At 48.4% G+C, this 16,896-nt stretch overlaps 1 protein-coding gene across 1 annotated transcript; it reads left to right on the top strand.

Annotated features, from left to right (window-relative positions):
• The first annotated feature begins 14,907 nt into the window (after nt 1–14,907).
• LOC117842534 (NDR1/HIN1-like protein 6) lies at nt 14,908–15,534 on the top strand. Its single transcript, XM_034723008.2, has one exon. It carries the CDS (start codon nt 14,908–14,910, stop codon nt 15,532–15,534), a length of 627 nt encoding a protein of 208 aa, XP_034578899.1.
• Nucleotides 15,535–16,896: the final 1,362 nt, after the last annotated feature.

Below are 16,896 nucleotides of genomic sequence, written 5' to 3' on the forward strand. Positions count from 1 at the left end.
AGGGTGCTGATTTACCAATGGAGGGCACGGGACAACACCTTTGGGCAGAGGGGCGAGCGGGTCGACGGGAGTAGGCGCTGGAGCACTCAAAGGACCACGGGCACCAGGGGCAGTCGGGGTCGGGGTGGTGTCTAGCTCCCCCCAACGTGTCGACGGTCCATGGGTGCTAGGCGCAATCGGGGTTTGGGCGCCAGGCGTGTCGGGGTCGGGGCGGCGTCCAGCTCCCCCCCAAGCATCAACAGCCCACGGGCGCCACGCGTAGTCGGGGTCGGGGCACTAGGGGCGATCGGGGTCGGGGCGTTAGGCGGGGTCGGGGTCGGGGTGGTCGGGGCAGCGTCCAGCTCCCCCCCACGCATCGACGGCCCACAGGCGCTAGGGGCGGTCAGGGTTGGGGCGTTAGGCGCGGTCGGGGTCGGGGTGGTCGGGGCGGCGTCCAGCTCCCCCCCACGCGTCGATGGCCCACAGGCGCTAGGGGCGGTCGGGGTCGGGGCGTTATGCGCGGTCGGGGTCGGGACGGTCAGAGCGGCGTCCAGCTCCCCTCCACGCGTCGATAGCCCACAGGCGCCAGCCACGGTCAGGGTTAGGGCGGTCGGTGCAGCGCCAAAGGCCGGTGCAGGGTGGGGGACTAGCGCATGGCCCCACGCAGGCGGCACCCAGGGAGCAGCAGGGGTTGGCGATGCGCCTGACAAGGAGGTAGCCGCATGTGGTAATGTGGCGGTGGAAGCTGCACATGAAGAAAACGGTGAAAGACTAGCAGAAGGCGGCACCGGGTCAATAGAATCATCCAGGAAGTCAAACGCTGCAGCTGAAAGTGGAGAGGTCATGGAGGTGAATGGAAAGGTGGACTCGTCGAAGACGATATGCCGAGAGATGATGAGACGATTCGAAGAGAGGTCAAGGCAGCGGTATCCCTTGTGATGCGCCAAATAGCCAAGGAAGACACACAACGTGGAGCGAGGTGCGAGCTTGTGCGTGGCTGTGGCGGATAGGTTGGGTAGCAGGTTGACCCGAAGACTCTTAGGTGATCGTACGTGGGTTCGGAACTGAAAAGTGCAAGATGTGGTGTACGAAACTGAAGAGTTGAAGTGGGTAGAATGTTGAGAAGGTAGGTGGTGGTGTGGAGGGCCTCAACCCAGTAGGACGGAGGGGCACTAGCCTAGAATAGGAGGGTCCGGATGACGTTGTTGATGGAGCGGATCATACGCTCAGCGTGGCCGTTCTTGGAGGAGTAGGGGCACGACATGCGAAGGTGAACTCCGTGGGAGAGGAAGAACATGCACATGCTGGAGTTATTGAACTCACAGCCATTGTCGCACTGAACAACTTTGATGGTAGTGCCGAACTAGTTGGAGACAAAAGCGAAAACGTTAGACAACATGGAGAACGTGTCAGACTTAATACGCAAAGGAAAAATCCACAAGTAGTGTGAGCAATCATCGAGGATGACAAGATAGTGCTTGTAACCAGAGACACTAAGAACATGAAATGTCCATAAATCACAATGTATAATGTCAAACTTATGCGACGCTCGAGAAGTGGACAAAGCAAAAGGTAGGCAAACATGTTTGCCTAACTGACACGCATGACATAAGGAGGCGCCTAGCGAAGGAGCATCAGCAATTAATGACTGGGTGAGTCTGGAGAGTATGGCAGCGCCAGGGTGACCGAGACGTCGGTGCAAGATAGACATGGAGGGAGGCCCGACATGGAGAATGGTGGCAGCAGGGAGGCGCAGCGGGTACAAGGGTCCGGAGCTATTGCACCGAACGATCTCTCTCCGGGATGGAAGATCCTTCACAGAACAGCCAGCGGCATCAAACTCCACAGAAACATTATTCTCTGTAGTGAACTAGTGCACAGATATAAGATTCTTAATAATGTGGGGGGGGGGAAACCAAAACATTGTTAAGACGAAAAGGACCAGGAAGATATGTAGTGCCAGTGAGAGAGACAGGAAGCAATGTGCTGTTGCTGACAACAATGGAGGAAGGAGTGGGATACCGCAGAAGAGAGGGATGCGAGAGAGAACTAGGGTCGGAGGACACATGGGAGGAGGCATCTGAGTCGAAGTACCACTCCTACTGGTGATGAGGCTGTTGAAGTGTTATGGTGTGAAAGGTGTTGGCGAGCGATTGCCGATCCCATGACGGCGTGGCGGAGAACCCTGGAGGCGGCTGGCTCCAGACGTAAAGGGCCTGCGGCTGAGCCGCAGGCTGGGATGCTGAGCGTGGGAGCGGCACCGGGGGGGGCAGGGGGACCCAGGCCACATCTGGATCATCCCCGTAGACGGATTGTAGAAGGAGGGCCAGGTGCAGGGAGGATGAGGTGCAGCACCAGACCCGGTCATGGCTTGCTGCTACTGCCGTGGCTGCTTGCCCTTGTTGCGGCCGCGGCCGCCCCGGTTGCCATGGGGCTGCTGCTGCTGGCCGTTCTTGGACGGCTGGCCACCCGAGCCTGCCTAGCCCTGGTCGGCACCTCCCTGCGCAGGCCGGGAGGAGGCAGAGCCCAAGGAGGTGGAGTCGTGGTTGCCAGACAAGGCGGTGACGAGGGTGGTGGCTGCCGCGATCGTGGACATGGTGAGCTCGTCCAGGAGCAGGTCTGCGCGAGCCTCCAGGAAGGATAGAAGAGAAGTGATCAGCAAGCCCACGGATGAGGTTGAGGATGAGGGTGCAGTCAGAGACGGCCTCGCCGAGGTCAGCGAGGGCGTCAGCCATGCTCTTCATGCGGCAGCAGTAGTCGGTGATGCTGAGATTGCCCTGGCAAAAAGTGTGAAACTCGGTTTCTAGAAAAAGAGCACGAGTCTCACGGTTACTGATGAATTGTTCCTCTAAGCCCAACCATACGGCATGGGCGGTGGTGTGCAGGGAGACGGCAACTTCCTCCAGGTCGGCGGAGATGGTGCCGGAGAGCCACGTGAGGATGACGTAGTCCATTCGGACCCAGTCGGGATGGGTGCTGATGGTGTCGGTGAGGACGTGGCTAGACAGCGAGTACTTGCTGAGGGTGAGGAGAAATTGGCTACGCCACCGCGTGTAGTTGCCGGTCTTGATGTCAAGGACAACGGTGTTGAGGGTGCGGATGTGCTGGACAACCACCGCCAGAGCATGGAGAGCCAAGAGGTGGGCGGCTTCCTAGTGGAGGAGGGCGTCATCGAGATCATCGCTGAAGATGGCGTTGTCGGGGCGAGGGGGACCAAGAGCGCGCTCCAGCGCCTCGTGCTCATGGGCAGAGGCGGCGATGGCGGCTTGCTCACGGGCAGTAGCCTCCTCGTGGGCAGTGACGACGGCGGTGAGGGCGTGCTCGGCAGCCTCCATGTGAGCGCGGGCGTCGGTAGCCGCAGCGGTGGCGGTGGCCTCGTGCTGCACCACGTCGTGCACAGAGGCAGCGGGGGCGGCGGCAGCAGCGTCGCTAGGGGCACCAGGAGCGACGATAGGGGCATTCGAGGTGCCAGCAGGGGGGGAACAAGAGGACCGAGGGAGCCAGCCATGGGAGAGAAGGCGAGGATGTCATGCGAGAAGTGGAAGCTGGAGACATAGGGCTGAAACCTAGACTCGTGATACCATGAAAGAGATATTGAGGCAAGGAAAGATTAGATTAGTTATACAGGAGCATAGGCTACAACCATATATAGGCTTAGGAGACCTGGCGCAGGGCGGCGGCTAGTGTTAGGAACCCTAGCCGCCACCTACGACTCACTAGGGGCGGCGGCGCCCATGGGCGGGCTGCTAGCCGGCCCATACACATAACAAGGCCCGTGGGCCCACAGATAATTACAATCTAACAGTTTGCTCTTGTGGTAGTCGTGAGTGTCCGCGCATAAGGCTACTCCTGGGAGCCTCTTTAAATACACTATGTAGAGTACCTTTAGGATGTGACTCCTCTTTGCGGAGCTCCAGTACTCATGTATCTGGGTAGTCAAACTCTTCAAGCGAGTAGACTCTTCGAGACTTCATGTACTGGAGCCTACCTTCACAATCTCTCTGGTTTATTTGGGTGTTGTGCTCCGAAGACCCGGAACTTGCAAACTTGTTAGGCCATCCCTCCATTGCCGCCGCCCGCGGATGGTGGCGCCACTCCATGGCCGCCAGTCGAGGACCATAACGGAGATCCATGGCCCGCGCTCGACAATGATGGTAGAGATCGACTGCCGGTGAACGACGATGATGGTGGCTGTCCCTTCCTACCTCCTCAGGCTCCACGCATGAGGAAAGTGGTGCCTCAGCAGGTGGTAGTGCTTTTGCACCCCTGACCATGACCACCTCTGGCTGACTAGTGGGTGGTATGACGTCGAAGAGGCACCTGATTGGCAATTTTTATTTGTTCCACCAACTTCAAATCATTAGAGGATGTGTCCACCATCGCTTGAGCAGACAAAGAATTGCTCAGCTCCGAATCCATCAGCCCTGGAGCTTTCTCCGCTTCATCAGAGGATGTGATGTATGTTGTCACTCTAGGAGACAATGCCATAGGGAGAGGAAGAGGCGCACTACCAGACTGGGGTTTTTTTTGGTGGCTGCAAGAGTGAAGAAGTAGCTTACTCGACAAGGGAAGAGAATATGATAATAATATAATCTGACGCTGCCTTTATTGACAACTCGCCCCTGCAAAGTAATGTAAAATGATAAAGCGGTCCTCCAATCTCGCCATGAGTGCCACATCATCGTGCTAGTTCCAATACATTAATTTCATATCATGGTTTCTTTAGAGGTGTGGGTTCATTAGTGATAAAAATACATAATTTCATTCCACGGATTCAAATGCATAATTTCATTTCAAATACATACAAGCCATAGCATTTAAACAAGCAATACAAACACAGGAAGGTCCGATCTGTTAAACAATAGTTAAACAAGATGATCTAGTGAACATGAATAAACAAATTTAGTTGTTAGTATTCATACTCAGGAAGGTCCTTTCTGCAAAACATCGATACACCGGAACTTTGCCAACCGATTCCACTCTCTTATCATTACTCTATCTTGGAACTGTAATCTCTGCCTCATCCATAACTTCCGCCTTCTCTATCTATTACAAGTCCTCCATTGTTCTCCCTCTACCTTTTTCTTGGACTGTCCAATCAATCTCTCCTCAAACATGGGTCCTTCCTGGGCAAATCTTATGCCAAATATTTTGTGAGCATCGCCAATAAGATCAGTGATGCAAGAGATTTCATCAGGTTCAAAGTAGTCTGTAAGAGTTGGAACTGGGCTCGTTCAGGTGAGGCATGCCCGTTTGAATCTTGGATTCCGAAATTTGAACATATCGATGAATCTGGAGTAGTGACATTCACATCCGTCACGGATTACCGGCTTTTTGAGGTCTCATTTCCAGCATTAGCTGGGAAAAGGCATAGGCTGATTAGTTGTGGCAGATCTGGACGCCTTGTTACCATAGATGACAAAGATGAGAGCATCGCGTTCCTGCTGAATTCTTTGTCTCATTAGGAGCACATTATCCTTCCTCGACTTCCAACATGTGTGGTAGAACCACCCAAGTTAACCCAGTTAAAGTGTGCTCAACATCGCCTTAAATGCGAACGGACACTTTAATCGGATTAAAATGGTAGTCAGTCGGGTTTCACCCGATATCACGTATTTCTAATCGAAACAAGCATACAATACTCATACGAAAACGAGCCCATAGATTACAACAATCCAAATGACATATTACAAGTCCCAAATTAAGTTATTACAACTTAAGAGTTCAAATCCATAAAAGTAGTGTTCAAAGTTCAAAAGCAACGGAAAATAACGATAGCTCTAACATCGATACAAAATACCATGGTGAAGCTTGACATGATATCAATCACCACGTTCCTCGCCGACCGAGGACGGGTCCCACTCGACCGTCCAACCCGGAGGGAGTTGAGTTGGCCAAGTCAAACTGGCAACCATATCCACAAAATCAACATTACCTGAAAACATAGCCACAAGCAAGGCTGAGTATGCTAATACTCTGCAAAACTCACCCGTTAGGTGGTATCTAATCCACCGACTCCTAGACATGCAAAACTTTTTGGCTGAGGGGTTTGTTTTTGCTAAAAGCTTCTAAGTTGATCCTTATTCAAGTTTTAGGATCAAGTTCTAGTTGATTAACCATTCTAGGTAAGCACCTATTCTAAGCAAGCATGATGAAACAAGAAAATTAATCAAGCATCCATATTAATCTTCAACCTTTGTTCCTCTTCTTACTCAGCGCAGAAAGGCGATGAAGCAGTCCCAAACTGTGAGAAGTAGACGATTCGAATCGAGTTTTTAACCTTGCAAGGTGGACCTAAACACACGATATACGCATACCACACCGGGTTCACATATGTCAGCCGTCCCCCTTGATCCCTAGCACGTGTCCAGGTCTCACTTCCCTTGGATGTACGGCCCCACCGGTCCAAGAATGACGTCGTACTGAGGCTGCACTTGTACCCACATGATGCATCAGGGGAACCCGGTTCTAGAGAGAGCGGGGAGTATGTGTTGGGGATAGATCCCTAGTACCCGCAAGGAAGGAAGAAGACAGACTCCTACTAGGATTCCACCGTAATCCTACTAGGACTCATACCATGTAGTCCTACTAGGACTCCTGCTTTGTAACCGACTAGTAATCCTGCCCCCTGGAGTATATAAAGGAGGGCAGGGGTACCTAGATTGGCAACTCAGAACCACCATCAGTAGCAAACAACTAGGCTACTCAACACCCAAGCGCAAGGCGCGATATACAATACCCCAAATAGGACGTAGGGTATTACGCTACTCTGGTGGCCCGAACTTGTATAAATCTGTGTCTTGTGTCCTCGCTTTTACCTTCAAGTTCTAGGTCCGGCGATTCCCCACCAACCAATATACTACCTTGGGTACCCCCTTTGTAGGTTGTCGGGTATAAAACACCGACATCTGGCGCGCAAGGTAGGGGTGATTGTCGAGATCATCGGGCGAGCTTGAAGGACCTCATCTTCAAAATCAATTTACTTAACGAGAAGCAAGTGTCGAGTTCCAATTCGAAGCAGAGTTGAGATGCTTGGGAAAACAATTGGATCACGGGCAATTCCATTCGCAAAAAGCCGCATGTCCTTGCCCAAGCTGAATCCGACAAGGCAACGCCAAGGATCGCACCGATCAATATTACAGCTCGCGCGGCAACACCTACAATCAGCAAGTCAACACGCTAGCGACAACCTTGACTACTATCGGGGGCTACTCCTCTGTTTTCACACAATTCACAGCAGATTTAGTACTTGGCGACACGCATCTACTACCGTGTCAAGCAGGGATCAAGTAGGAATTGGGTTCGGTAATCAAGTTCGAAACCAAAGCAATGCATCTTCGTGTCCGAAGCGAAGTTGTCCTACTACACCCCGTAGACCAATCAGCAGATAGCCAGGCTATCATCGTGTGGTTCCTGTTCCTAAGGAAAAATAAAGATTGCGAAGCTGGTTCCTTCTGATCAAAGCTAGAACTCAAGTCTGAAAGCAGAGCATCATCAGGACCGAGAAAACATGCTGCCGTGGTGTGTGAAGAAGATAAAAATTCAACCTGAAATTGCTATGCACACACAATGGAGTACAAGATGACTTCAAGTGCATCGCGGCAACATCTACATCCGGCCTCATACTACCTCGTCAACAACTACTTCAACTTCGCGAGGGCGCTCGGCGACCCATCGACGACAACTTCGACTACTAGTCTCGACTAGAAACTAGTCGGGACAGGCCTTGCACCATCAACAATTAGTCGGAATCGACTCCGACTAGCCGGCTTGACCAACAACCACCACGCAAGCGACAATCTCGACTACTTTGATGGGCAAATCACCGACGACTACTTCGACTACACCATGACGCTCATCGACAACTAGTCATCTCGACTAGAAAATTAGTCGGGGTAGGCCTCGCAACATCGACAACTAGTCGGAATCGACTCCGATTAGTCAGCTTCATCAACAATCATCGCAACTTTATCGACGACCGCCATGGCTTCATCGATAATCGTTCACAAATCAAGCTAAGTCACTTTCCAAATTATTTTCGAGCTTGTCTTCCGCATGTGGGGCAACACACCGACTACTTATTTGTGTACACCTCTTGACGGGAATTACCTTATGGAGCTACACTTTGCCAACTACTCGCCGGAGGGCAGCAAACTCTTGAGCGCAATCGCGCTCTCTTTTTTGTCGCAATGAGAACAACTCATTTTTATCTTCTCTTAAGGTCACTAATCTCCTTGAGCAGAACGCGTCTTAATTCGTGAAAGTCTGAGGAGCATCTGTCATGCCTATGTGCTAGCACACATACACGAGACAAAGATCTCAGTTGTGCAAATGGCAATGCCTGTATGCATACAAGAGACAAAGATCTCACCACGCAGTGGCTGCGGCTAACGGAGACTGAGAGCCTAAACGTAACAGGCTAACTACTCAGGAGAAATATGGCCAAAATAAGAGCATGACACAAAACGTTTATATTGATCACTAAATAAATTTCAGTAGTTTCAATATTCCAAAAATATGCTACATAATGTATGCATCTCTTCTTTCAGGTCAAGTTTTGGCGATGACGCTCCAGGATGCTGAGCATACCTCCATTGGCTCCGCTAGCTCCCATGCTCGAGGGCTAAGCGCCAATTACTACTCAAAATATCTCCAATGGCTCAGCTAGCTTCCAAGCTCAAGGTCTAAGCGCCAATAAGTACTCGACGTGGCTCTTCCGGCTCACCTGTCGCATAAGCTCGAGGGTTGGACACCGCAAAACTACTCGGATGCTGACTTGCATGAAGATTCAAGATCCTTGAGTTGATTATTCGATCATCCCAAGGCCCGAGGGCTGATAAGCTATACCCATCAATTGATTTTTTCAAGTTGAAAGAAGAAATTCAAGATTTTTTTTGACCCTCAGCCTGATTCTACGATTCAACCTAAGGCTCGGGGGCTACTCCATATGGAGTACAACTTTCGCCGCCCTCCATATATGAACATTACACAATTAAGATGATCAAGGCTTTGAGCACACCATAGCCTCATGGCAGCTTTGAGAAACTTTGAAGATTCAGCCAGATGAAGTACTCAAAGAGCACGAAAACTACTCGGTAAGGATCTTAAAAGTACTCAAAGACTGCTGCATTCGACTATGAAGCGCTCGGGGGCTTGTCGGGGATAAATGCCCAGTACCCGAAAGGAAGGAAGAAGATGGACTCCTACTAGGATTCCACCGTAATCCTACTAGGACTCATACCGTGTAGGCCTACTAGGACTCCTGCTTGTAACCGACTAGTAATCCTGCCCCTGGAGTATATAAAGGAGGGTAGGGGTACCTAGATCGATAGCTTAGAACCACCATCAATAGCAAACAACTAGGCTACTCAACACCCAAGCACAGGGCACGATATACAACACCCCAAATAGGACATAGGGTATTATGCTACTCTGGCAGCCCGAACCTATTCTCGGTATGTCCCTATTTAGCATAGCAACACCCCTCGGTAGGCTGCCAGGTATAAAACATCGACAGTATCTCCACACCCCAGTTCAATCAGATACTAGGCTTCTCGATCCCATACTCAGTATGTGCTTAGTACTTTCAAACACTTGCCATAACTCTAACACATTTTGACCTTAGGAGCTTTCTTCTAGACAGACGGGGTAATCCACCAATTCCAAAACATATTACCAAGCCCCGTTCATCAACCTTATGATTCCAACATAAGTAAATAGGTAACTCCTATAGCTCGCGAGTGATAGGAAATCACTCGACTTTTACCGTGTCCCTATTTAGCATAGCAACTACTCAACTTATCATGCAAGTATTCAACACATGGGTACTAGGAGCATGCAACTAAGGTTTCAAGTAACTTCTATGAACTAATGCACAAACATAAGTAACAAAAGTATTGCATAATTTTAGAAACCAAGGTTATGCTCCGGGGCTTGCCTTCCTGTACTAGGTTAGTTTGGGGCTCATTTGAAGCTTGACTCGGTTCTTGGGCAACCTCGATCTATTTCACTTCTACAGATGGCTCCACCTCAGCTTCCAGGATCAGCTCGTAGGTACCGTTAGCAAGATTTGCTCCTACACGAGATGCATATGCAAGATTTCAATTACATGGTTTTACGTGCAAGTTGCATTTCATGAATTATTGCAGAAGTATAGATTGAATTTTGACCACATTCACCTAGACAAGATTTCGAACTTTTCTTTCTTCGTAAACTAAGGTGTGTTGCAATTTAAAACTCAGGCTTGATTTTGATGGTGATTGTGTACACATATAAGGTTTTAATAACTTAGAATTCATAAAAGAAACGTGGGGTCATTTTGGTGCTACTCATCATTCATCTGGAAAGTTATCATATTTCTAAGTTAAAACATAATAAGCATTTACTAGTTTACCATTTCTAGTAGCAATTTTTTAATATTAATTAAATTAGCTCTTAAGCATGCATACATGTTTTTGGAAGCATCGTTAAGATATGGCCATGAAGTTTTTACAGAAGCTTCCCCTCTGCACAAGTGATCTACTGTAAAAAATTTGAGATGCATTTGACTTCTACAAAATTACCAAAAACCAAACAGTGTTAACTTGCAGAACATGAAGAATGATTTTTAACTAGAGTTTCATTAACAACCTGGCTCCACAAATTTTACAGAAGGGTTACCCACACTAACATATGCTACTGTAAATTTTTCAGGGTTTAAAGAGTATGAAAACTATTGAACACATAAAAAGGAGATTAAACAACATGTATTTACTTAAGCAATATAAAACACATATTGTACAGAAGCAAATATTTTTCCTAGTCAGACATGTGCATCAGAAGTCTAACAAAATTCATCTTGCATTTCTATCTATTTTCTACTATTTATTGTGCAAAACCAGATTAAAACAACACTTAAGCATTTGAATTTAAAAAAAGTATGAACAACAGGGATTCCAGTAGCACAACTTACAGATCTAGAACATGCATGCCGAAAGTAAGCTAACAAAAGTGGTTTCATATTTTTCAGAGCATCCTCTGATTCATTAAGCATTTAATGGCTTTTATACAAAATAAATTCTAGTGCTAGATACATGACAGTAACATGCAAATGAATATTTTTAAACTAAACTAGACATCATCTAGAGTCCAAGAAAACAAGTTTCATATTTTTCCCATTTTTCTACATTTTTCTACATATTTTCAAAGTTTCAGCCTTTTAATCTATTTTAAAACAAAAAGGTTATATACGTTTCGAGAAAGGGCCCCTGATTCTTTTTAAACATTACAACGGGGTCCTGGTATTTTATGGTTTGGACCCTAGAAAGATTTGGGGCTACACGATTGGTTGCTTGGCTTCGCCGGCGGCGCTCCGGCCTAATTCAGCGAACTTCAGTGAGCTTTGGGCGAGCTAAGGGCATAGGCGTGTTGAGGAGATCACCTAGGGTTTGCGGGCTGTGGGTGTTGAAGGGGGAGGATGGCTGACGGCGGTGCTTCGGGTGCGGCTCAGGCTCGTCGTCTCCAGCGATGGTGACAGCGGAGCAGGCTGGGGAGGTGCTCAGAGAGGTGGAATGGTCGGTGGAGAGGGCTTTGGAGGGCTTAGGCGGAGCTGAAGGGGCTTAGGAGGGGTGCTCGATAGTGAGGTGGCAATGGTGGCACGATAGAGCTTCGGTGGGGATGAGGGCAGAGAGCAGTGCCAGCGGGGAGGGCTCTGCCCTTTTTATAGCGGCAAGGAGGCATGGGCGAGCGCAAGATAAGCTCACGACGCGGTTGGGCGAGCGTGTGGCAGTTGGGCATAGCCAGAGCAGGGCAGGGGTGCGCCAGGAGTGGCCGCGGTGGCGTGCGGGCCACGGCGCGCGTAGGTGACGGCCGGCGAGTGGCTTGGTGGGATCTTGGCATGGAGGATCGGTTTGTCGCGACCGGTGAGTGGGCGAGGGGCACGCTTGTCTAGTCCCATCACCGGTGACGACTTGCTGGGCGGCATTGGCCATGGACGCGCCGCAACGTGGCGGCCGCGGTGGCATGGTGCGCGAGCGCGCGTGGGATGCGGGCCAGAGTTGGCCGGAGGGGATTTGTCGTGCGGAGAGGGAGATGGCGCGCGCGCGGTTGGGCAAGTGCCGGGGGTGTCTAGTCTTGTCGCTGGTGGGGGTTGGTCATCGGCGCTATGGCAGCTAAGCGGTACCGCGTGGCAACGTCGTGCTCGTCACTCGTGGTGATCGCACACCGGCCGCGTGTGACATGCATGGGCAGATCTTTGGGCTGGATTTGCTCAGAAATTTTGAACCAAACTTTGAAAAGTTCAAATATGAAAGTTGTAGATGGCAGTACTGGCTACCACTTTTACAAAAGCGGTCTGGTGAAAAACTCAACAGATTTGAAGTTAAAAATTGGGCAAAGTTTGGTAGAACGCTGGCTTAGGCTGAAATTGAATTTGCCCCAAAATTCGTCTGAACTTAGATTCAACTTTTGAGTAACTTCAACTCAAAATCAGAGGAAGCTCAAATAACAAAAGTTGTTTAGTCTAAAAAGTTCTACAACTTTTATATTAGCCCAAAGTTGAGTTTATATATGAAATTTGGTTTTCAGATCCTACCCTAATTAAGTGCTTTTTAGGGTACTTTTCAATACTTAGGAAATTTGAAAGGTTTTTGAGTTTGGCATTTTGCAATTTAGTTTGTTTCTAGTCTTTCCCCCTAATTTCTCTTATTTTTTCCTTTGAATTCTTGTTTTGCCTTTTTTGAATTCTATTGTGACCTTTTGAATTCTAGGGATGTGACAGCATGGTGCCGTATGGGTTCTCTCGATGCTTGTATCTTGGGCTTGGAAACACCTACTGGCGCATAGTCATTTCTTGTGTTAACTAATTTGTGGCCCTTAAAATCTACTCCAGTGCTAGGGTCATTGCCCGTATGCATCTGGTATTTGGGAAGCCAATCCGACTGGACTACCATTCCCTCAGAAGATTTCTAGCGCAGTTCTTCTGAACACATGCGGATCTACTTGGGGCATCATCTTCCAGCACCTCCTTAAGCTGTTGGACTCCGGTTATCATGGGTTCTTGGCATAAGCAACTCTTCTCTACTCCAAGTTCAAGACCGATTGTTCTTTGTTGTTCGGGAGAAGATGATGCACAGCTCTTAGAGCTAGGACATCAATGAGAGAGATGTTGAGGTCGTGGAATTCACTCTAAATTCATTTGTCGGTAAGATTTGGCAACCTATTCCCTGGGAAATAGCTCTAGAATTCCAGAATAAGATCATCATGTTTGGACCTGGAAAGTGCATTGTTGTATAAGAGTATGTCATTTGTGGCTTGCCTGATCTGAAGGGAATCACATTTACTTCCTAGGAAGTGATGGGCATGATGAATAGTCGCAATACTGGCTCTACCAGCAGGGACTAAGAAATGTGCCAGGCGTCCACAATGATCCTGCGATCTGCATTATGCAGGTTCCTGGGAACTGGATTTGGTCACAAGGAACATGGTTGTTTCCTAGCTATGAGTAGATCAGTGATCTTTCATTTTGTAATAGCCGTTCTACCCGTTGTATTATCAGAAAACGCATTTGTATATATAGTACCAATACCTATATTATTAGTGTTCCTCAATTATGCAGCGTATCTAAATTCTGAATGGTAAATATGCTAGAATCAAATTGAAAGTAGATTAAACAAAAGCGGCATAATTAGATGGAATGTCATAGCCATTCATCACTACAAAGTCCAGACCAGCAACAAGTCTCATAAGATGGCATGTCATAGCTATTCATCCTTACAAGTTTCATAATAATCATTAATAGCTATAATCATTAATAACCTGCTATATCGATTGCTTGACCCTATTCAGGTGTCCTTTCAGCTTCTGCAGATTAGTGGCAGTCTCTTGAAGCTCCATGGTAGCCTTTGCGCATTATTCCTTCCACATTCTTGCTTCGTTTCCAGCTTTCAGATTCTTGTTACCATTTCTCATTTTTAGGTGAGGCATGAATGCATCGTGTCTAATTTTCTTCCTTGTGTTCATCAGCTCAAGGGTGGTCTCCCCAAAGTATCGCTTCACCTTCTGCAGCTCATAGATTGTGTCATTGAGCTTCTTCCTAGCAATTCTCTATTCTTCTTCAGCTTTTTCCTTCCTCTTCATCAGCTTCACTAGAATATCTTTAGTCGTAGCATCCCATTCAGGATCAACCCACTTGAACGCTGTGCATTTCTCCCCTTCAGGCTGAAGACACTGATTATGTTCATAAAATTCACCATTTACAACACTAACATCAAGAGTACAAGCAAGGTTTATTAGAATTGAAACAAGAAGTGACTGTACGTTTACAAAGTGTCTTTGTCAGTATCATGTTTTATTAAGAAACATAATTAAAGATAGAATGTTTTCCACGAGTTGGGAGAATAATAACTTTCAAGATTGATCGCCCATGATTTGACTCACATATTAGCCGAACAAACTTTTCAATTGTTACATTTCTTTTACTACAGCTCCTATATGTCTGAGATTTAATTTAGAGAATTGTTAGGCAACATTATTTGTGGTGTACAGTGTGATGGCCAACGGCGAGATTATTTGTCGTCGTGTTGAAAATGGGTTGACCTATAAATAGCCACACCAAATTCCTAACTTTCTTTACCCTACTGATGATGATTAAACTTGGACGTTGACATATTTAGAACTCCCCGTTAATTGTTGAATCTCCTCCAACACTGTTTTCGTTCCCGCCTTTTCCTCCCGACCAGAGACCCTTCCCTGGCGTGTACAGAATAAAGCAACAGCCTCAACAATAACCCAACCCTTGCACGGCCGGCTACCCATCCCCACCCCCCGCCACCGGCCTCTCTCGCTCGCTCGGAGAGTCGGAGCCCGGCGGCCGGAGGGCGACGTCGTCGTCGCTAACCTAGATATATAGAAGACGTACAATATATATATATATATATATAATTATAATCCATGGGTAAGCGCAGCGTGCCTCGGTACCCTGAGGACGAGGACAAGGGCGGCTGCTGCGGGTGCCTGTGCTGGTGCTGCTGCTTCCTGTTCCTGATCGTGGCGGCGCTGGCCGGCACGGCGGCCTACTTCTTCTTCGTTTACAAGCCCAAGGCGCCGTCCTACTCGGTCAGCAACATGTCGGTGTCGCAGTTCGACTTCAGCTCCAAGGACCTGACGCTGTACGTGAAGCTCACGGCCGCCGTGCGCGCCGAGAACCCCAACGACATGATCGGCATCAAGTACGGCGAGGGGTCCCACACCGTGGTCTCCTACCGGGGCACGCCGCTGTGCTCGGGGAAGCTCCCGGCCTTCTTCCAGGGCTACAAGAACGTCACCGTCATGGACATCTCCATGGAGGGACGCCACGGGTTCGGCTCCGGCCTGCAGCAGGCGCTGGAGGAGAGCGAGAAGCTCGGGGACATCCCGCTCGACGTCTTCGTCAGCGTCCCCGTCGAGCTGCGACTCGGCACCGTCGACCTCCGGCAGGTCAAGGTCAACGTGCACTGCGCGCTCGTCCTGGACAGCATCTCGCCCAAGAAGAAGCCCACCATCAAGTCCGCAACCTACCAGGCCAACGTAGAGTTCTAATTACTTAACCTCATCCATATATGCTAGCTACTCCAATATATATTTCCAGTTGATGGGCACATGTCACTGATCTTGTATGCACGTTTGTATGTATAGTACTGATTGCTCGACCGCTATTCAGTGGAGCTGGGGAGGATTTAACCCTATATACATATGCATATGTGTTCGTTAATTGTATTGTAAGTTTTATTTGTTAACATTGATTCTAGTCAAAGGGATTGCTGCAAAACTACATTGTTTGGTTCATTTTGCATCTATAGACGTATGATTGGGCAAAATGGATTTAACCTTACGCAATCGTTGCAACGAATCAACGCCTGATGCACATTTGTTTCATTTCGTCGATGTACCGTTGTATTCACACTTTTTTTTTTCTTCGAAACGCATGGCAACTATACGCATGCACACACCCACCCTTATGAATACACGTATCACTAGTACAGAATTGACTTTCAATGTTATCCCTTTTGTCCCGGTTTAAAGTAGGCTCGGGAGAAAAGGGGGTGTGGTAGGCAAGAATGGAGGGGAGATTTACTCCCGGTTGGTATTTGCAACCGGGACTAAAGGCCCCCCTTTAGTCCCGGTTGTAACGGCTAGTTCCGGGGTGTCGGTGGGTTGACCCTTTTGTCCCGGTTGGAGGCTACAACCGGGACAAAAGGCAACTAGGATAAAAAGTTTATTCCCGGTTGGAGGTTCCAATCGGGACAAAAGGGTCACCCTTTGTCCCGGTTGGAGGCTCCAACCGGGAGTAAACTTCCAACCGGGACAAAAGATGTTCCTTTTTGTCTCGATTAGAGTTTTAACCGAAATAAAAACTCATCCCCATTATATACCAAGACAGACGCCTTTTTTCCTCCTCCAGCCCGAGCCAGTCCACCACAAAGACAGAGAGATGAGCTTCACCTACTCTCCGGTGGTGCCGAAGCAAGGGAGGTGCTGCCCGAATTTTTTCCCCTCATTTTCGTGGGAATTTCACTCATCCAACACAAGTGTTGTGAAGATTTGCTACTTCATCCTCGTGTTACGCTTTGATTTATGCTTTGGAGATAGATAGTTTATTTTCTAGAATGTGATGAAGTAGAAAATGGAGAGGTATTTTGAGCTAGAATGTGAGGGAGATTGATGTGTCATATATAGTATGTATTCTTGCAGTGGTTTAAGAATGATGCTACCTTATCTAGACGGTTTATCTTGTCAAATTCATATGTTTTTTCAAATCCATACTTGTTGAACTTGCATACCGTGTTCATCTTGGCAAGAATGTTCTCCGCTGAGCAGCAATGTATGTCAAGGAGGAGGTCCGATTCTAAGAGACAGAGTGGATACGGACATCATGACCGTGTCCCCTTTTTCGTAGAATCG

The sequence above is a fragment of the Setaria viridis genome, chromosome 2 (genome assembly GCF_005286985.2).
Source record: "Setaria viridis chromosome 2, Setaria_viridis_v4.0, whole genome shotgun sequence".
Classification (NCBI taxonomy): Eukaryota; Viridiplantae; Streptophyta; class Magnoliopsida; order Poales; family Poaceae; genus Setaria; species Setaria viridis.

What these genes read in the sequence shown, in the direction of transcription:
- LOC117842534 (XM_034723008.2), top strand. Translation starts at nt 14,908, where the DNA reads ATGGGTAAGCGCAGCGTGCCTCGGTACCCTGAGGACGAGGACAAGGGC.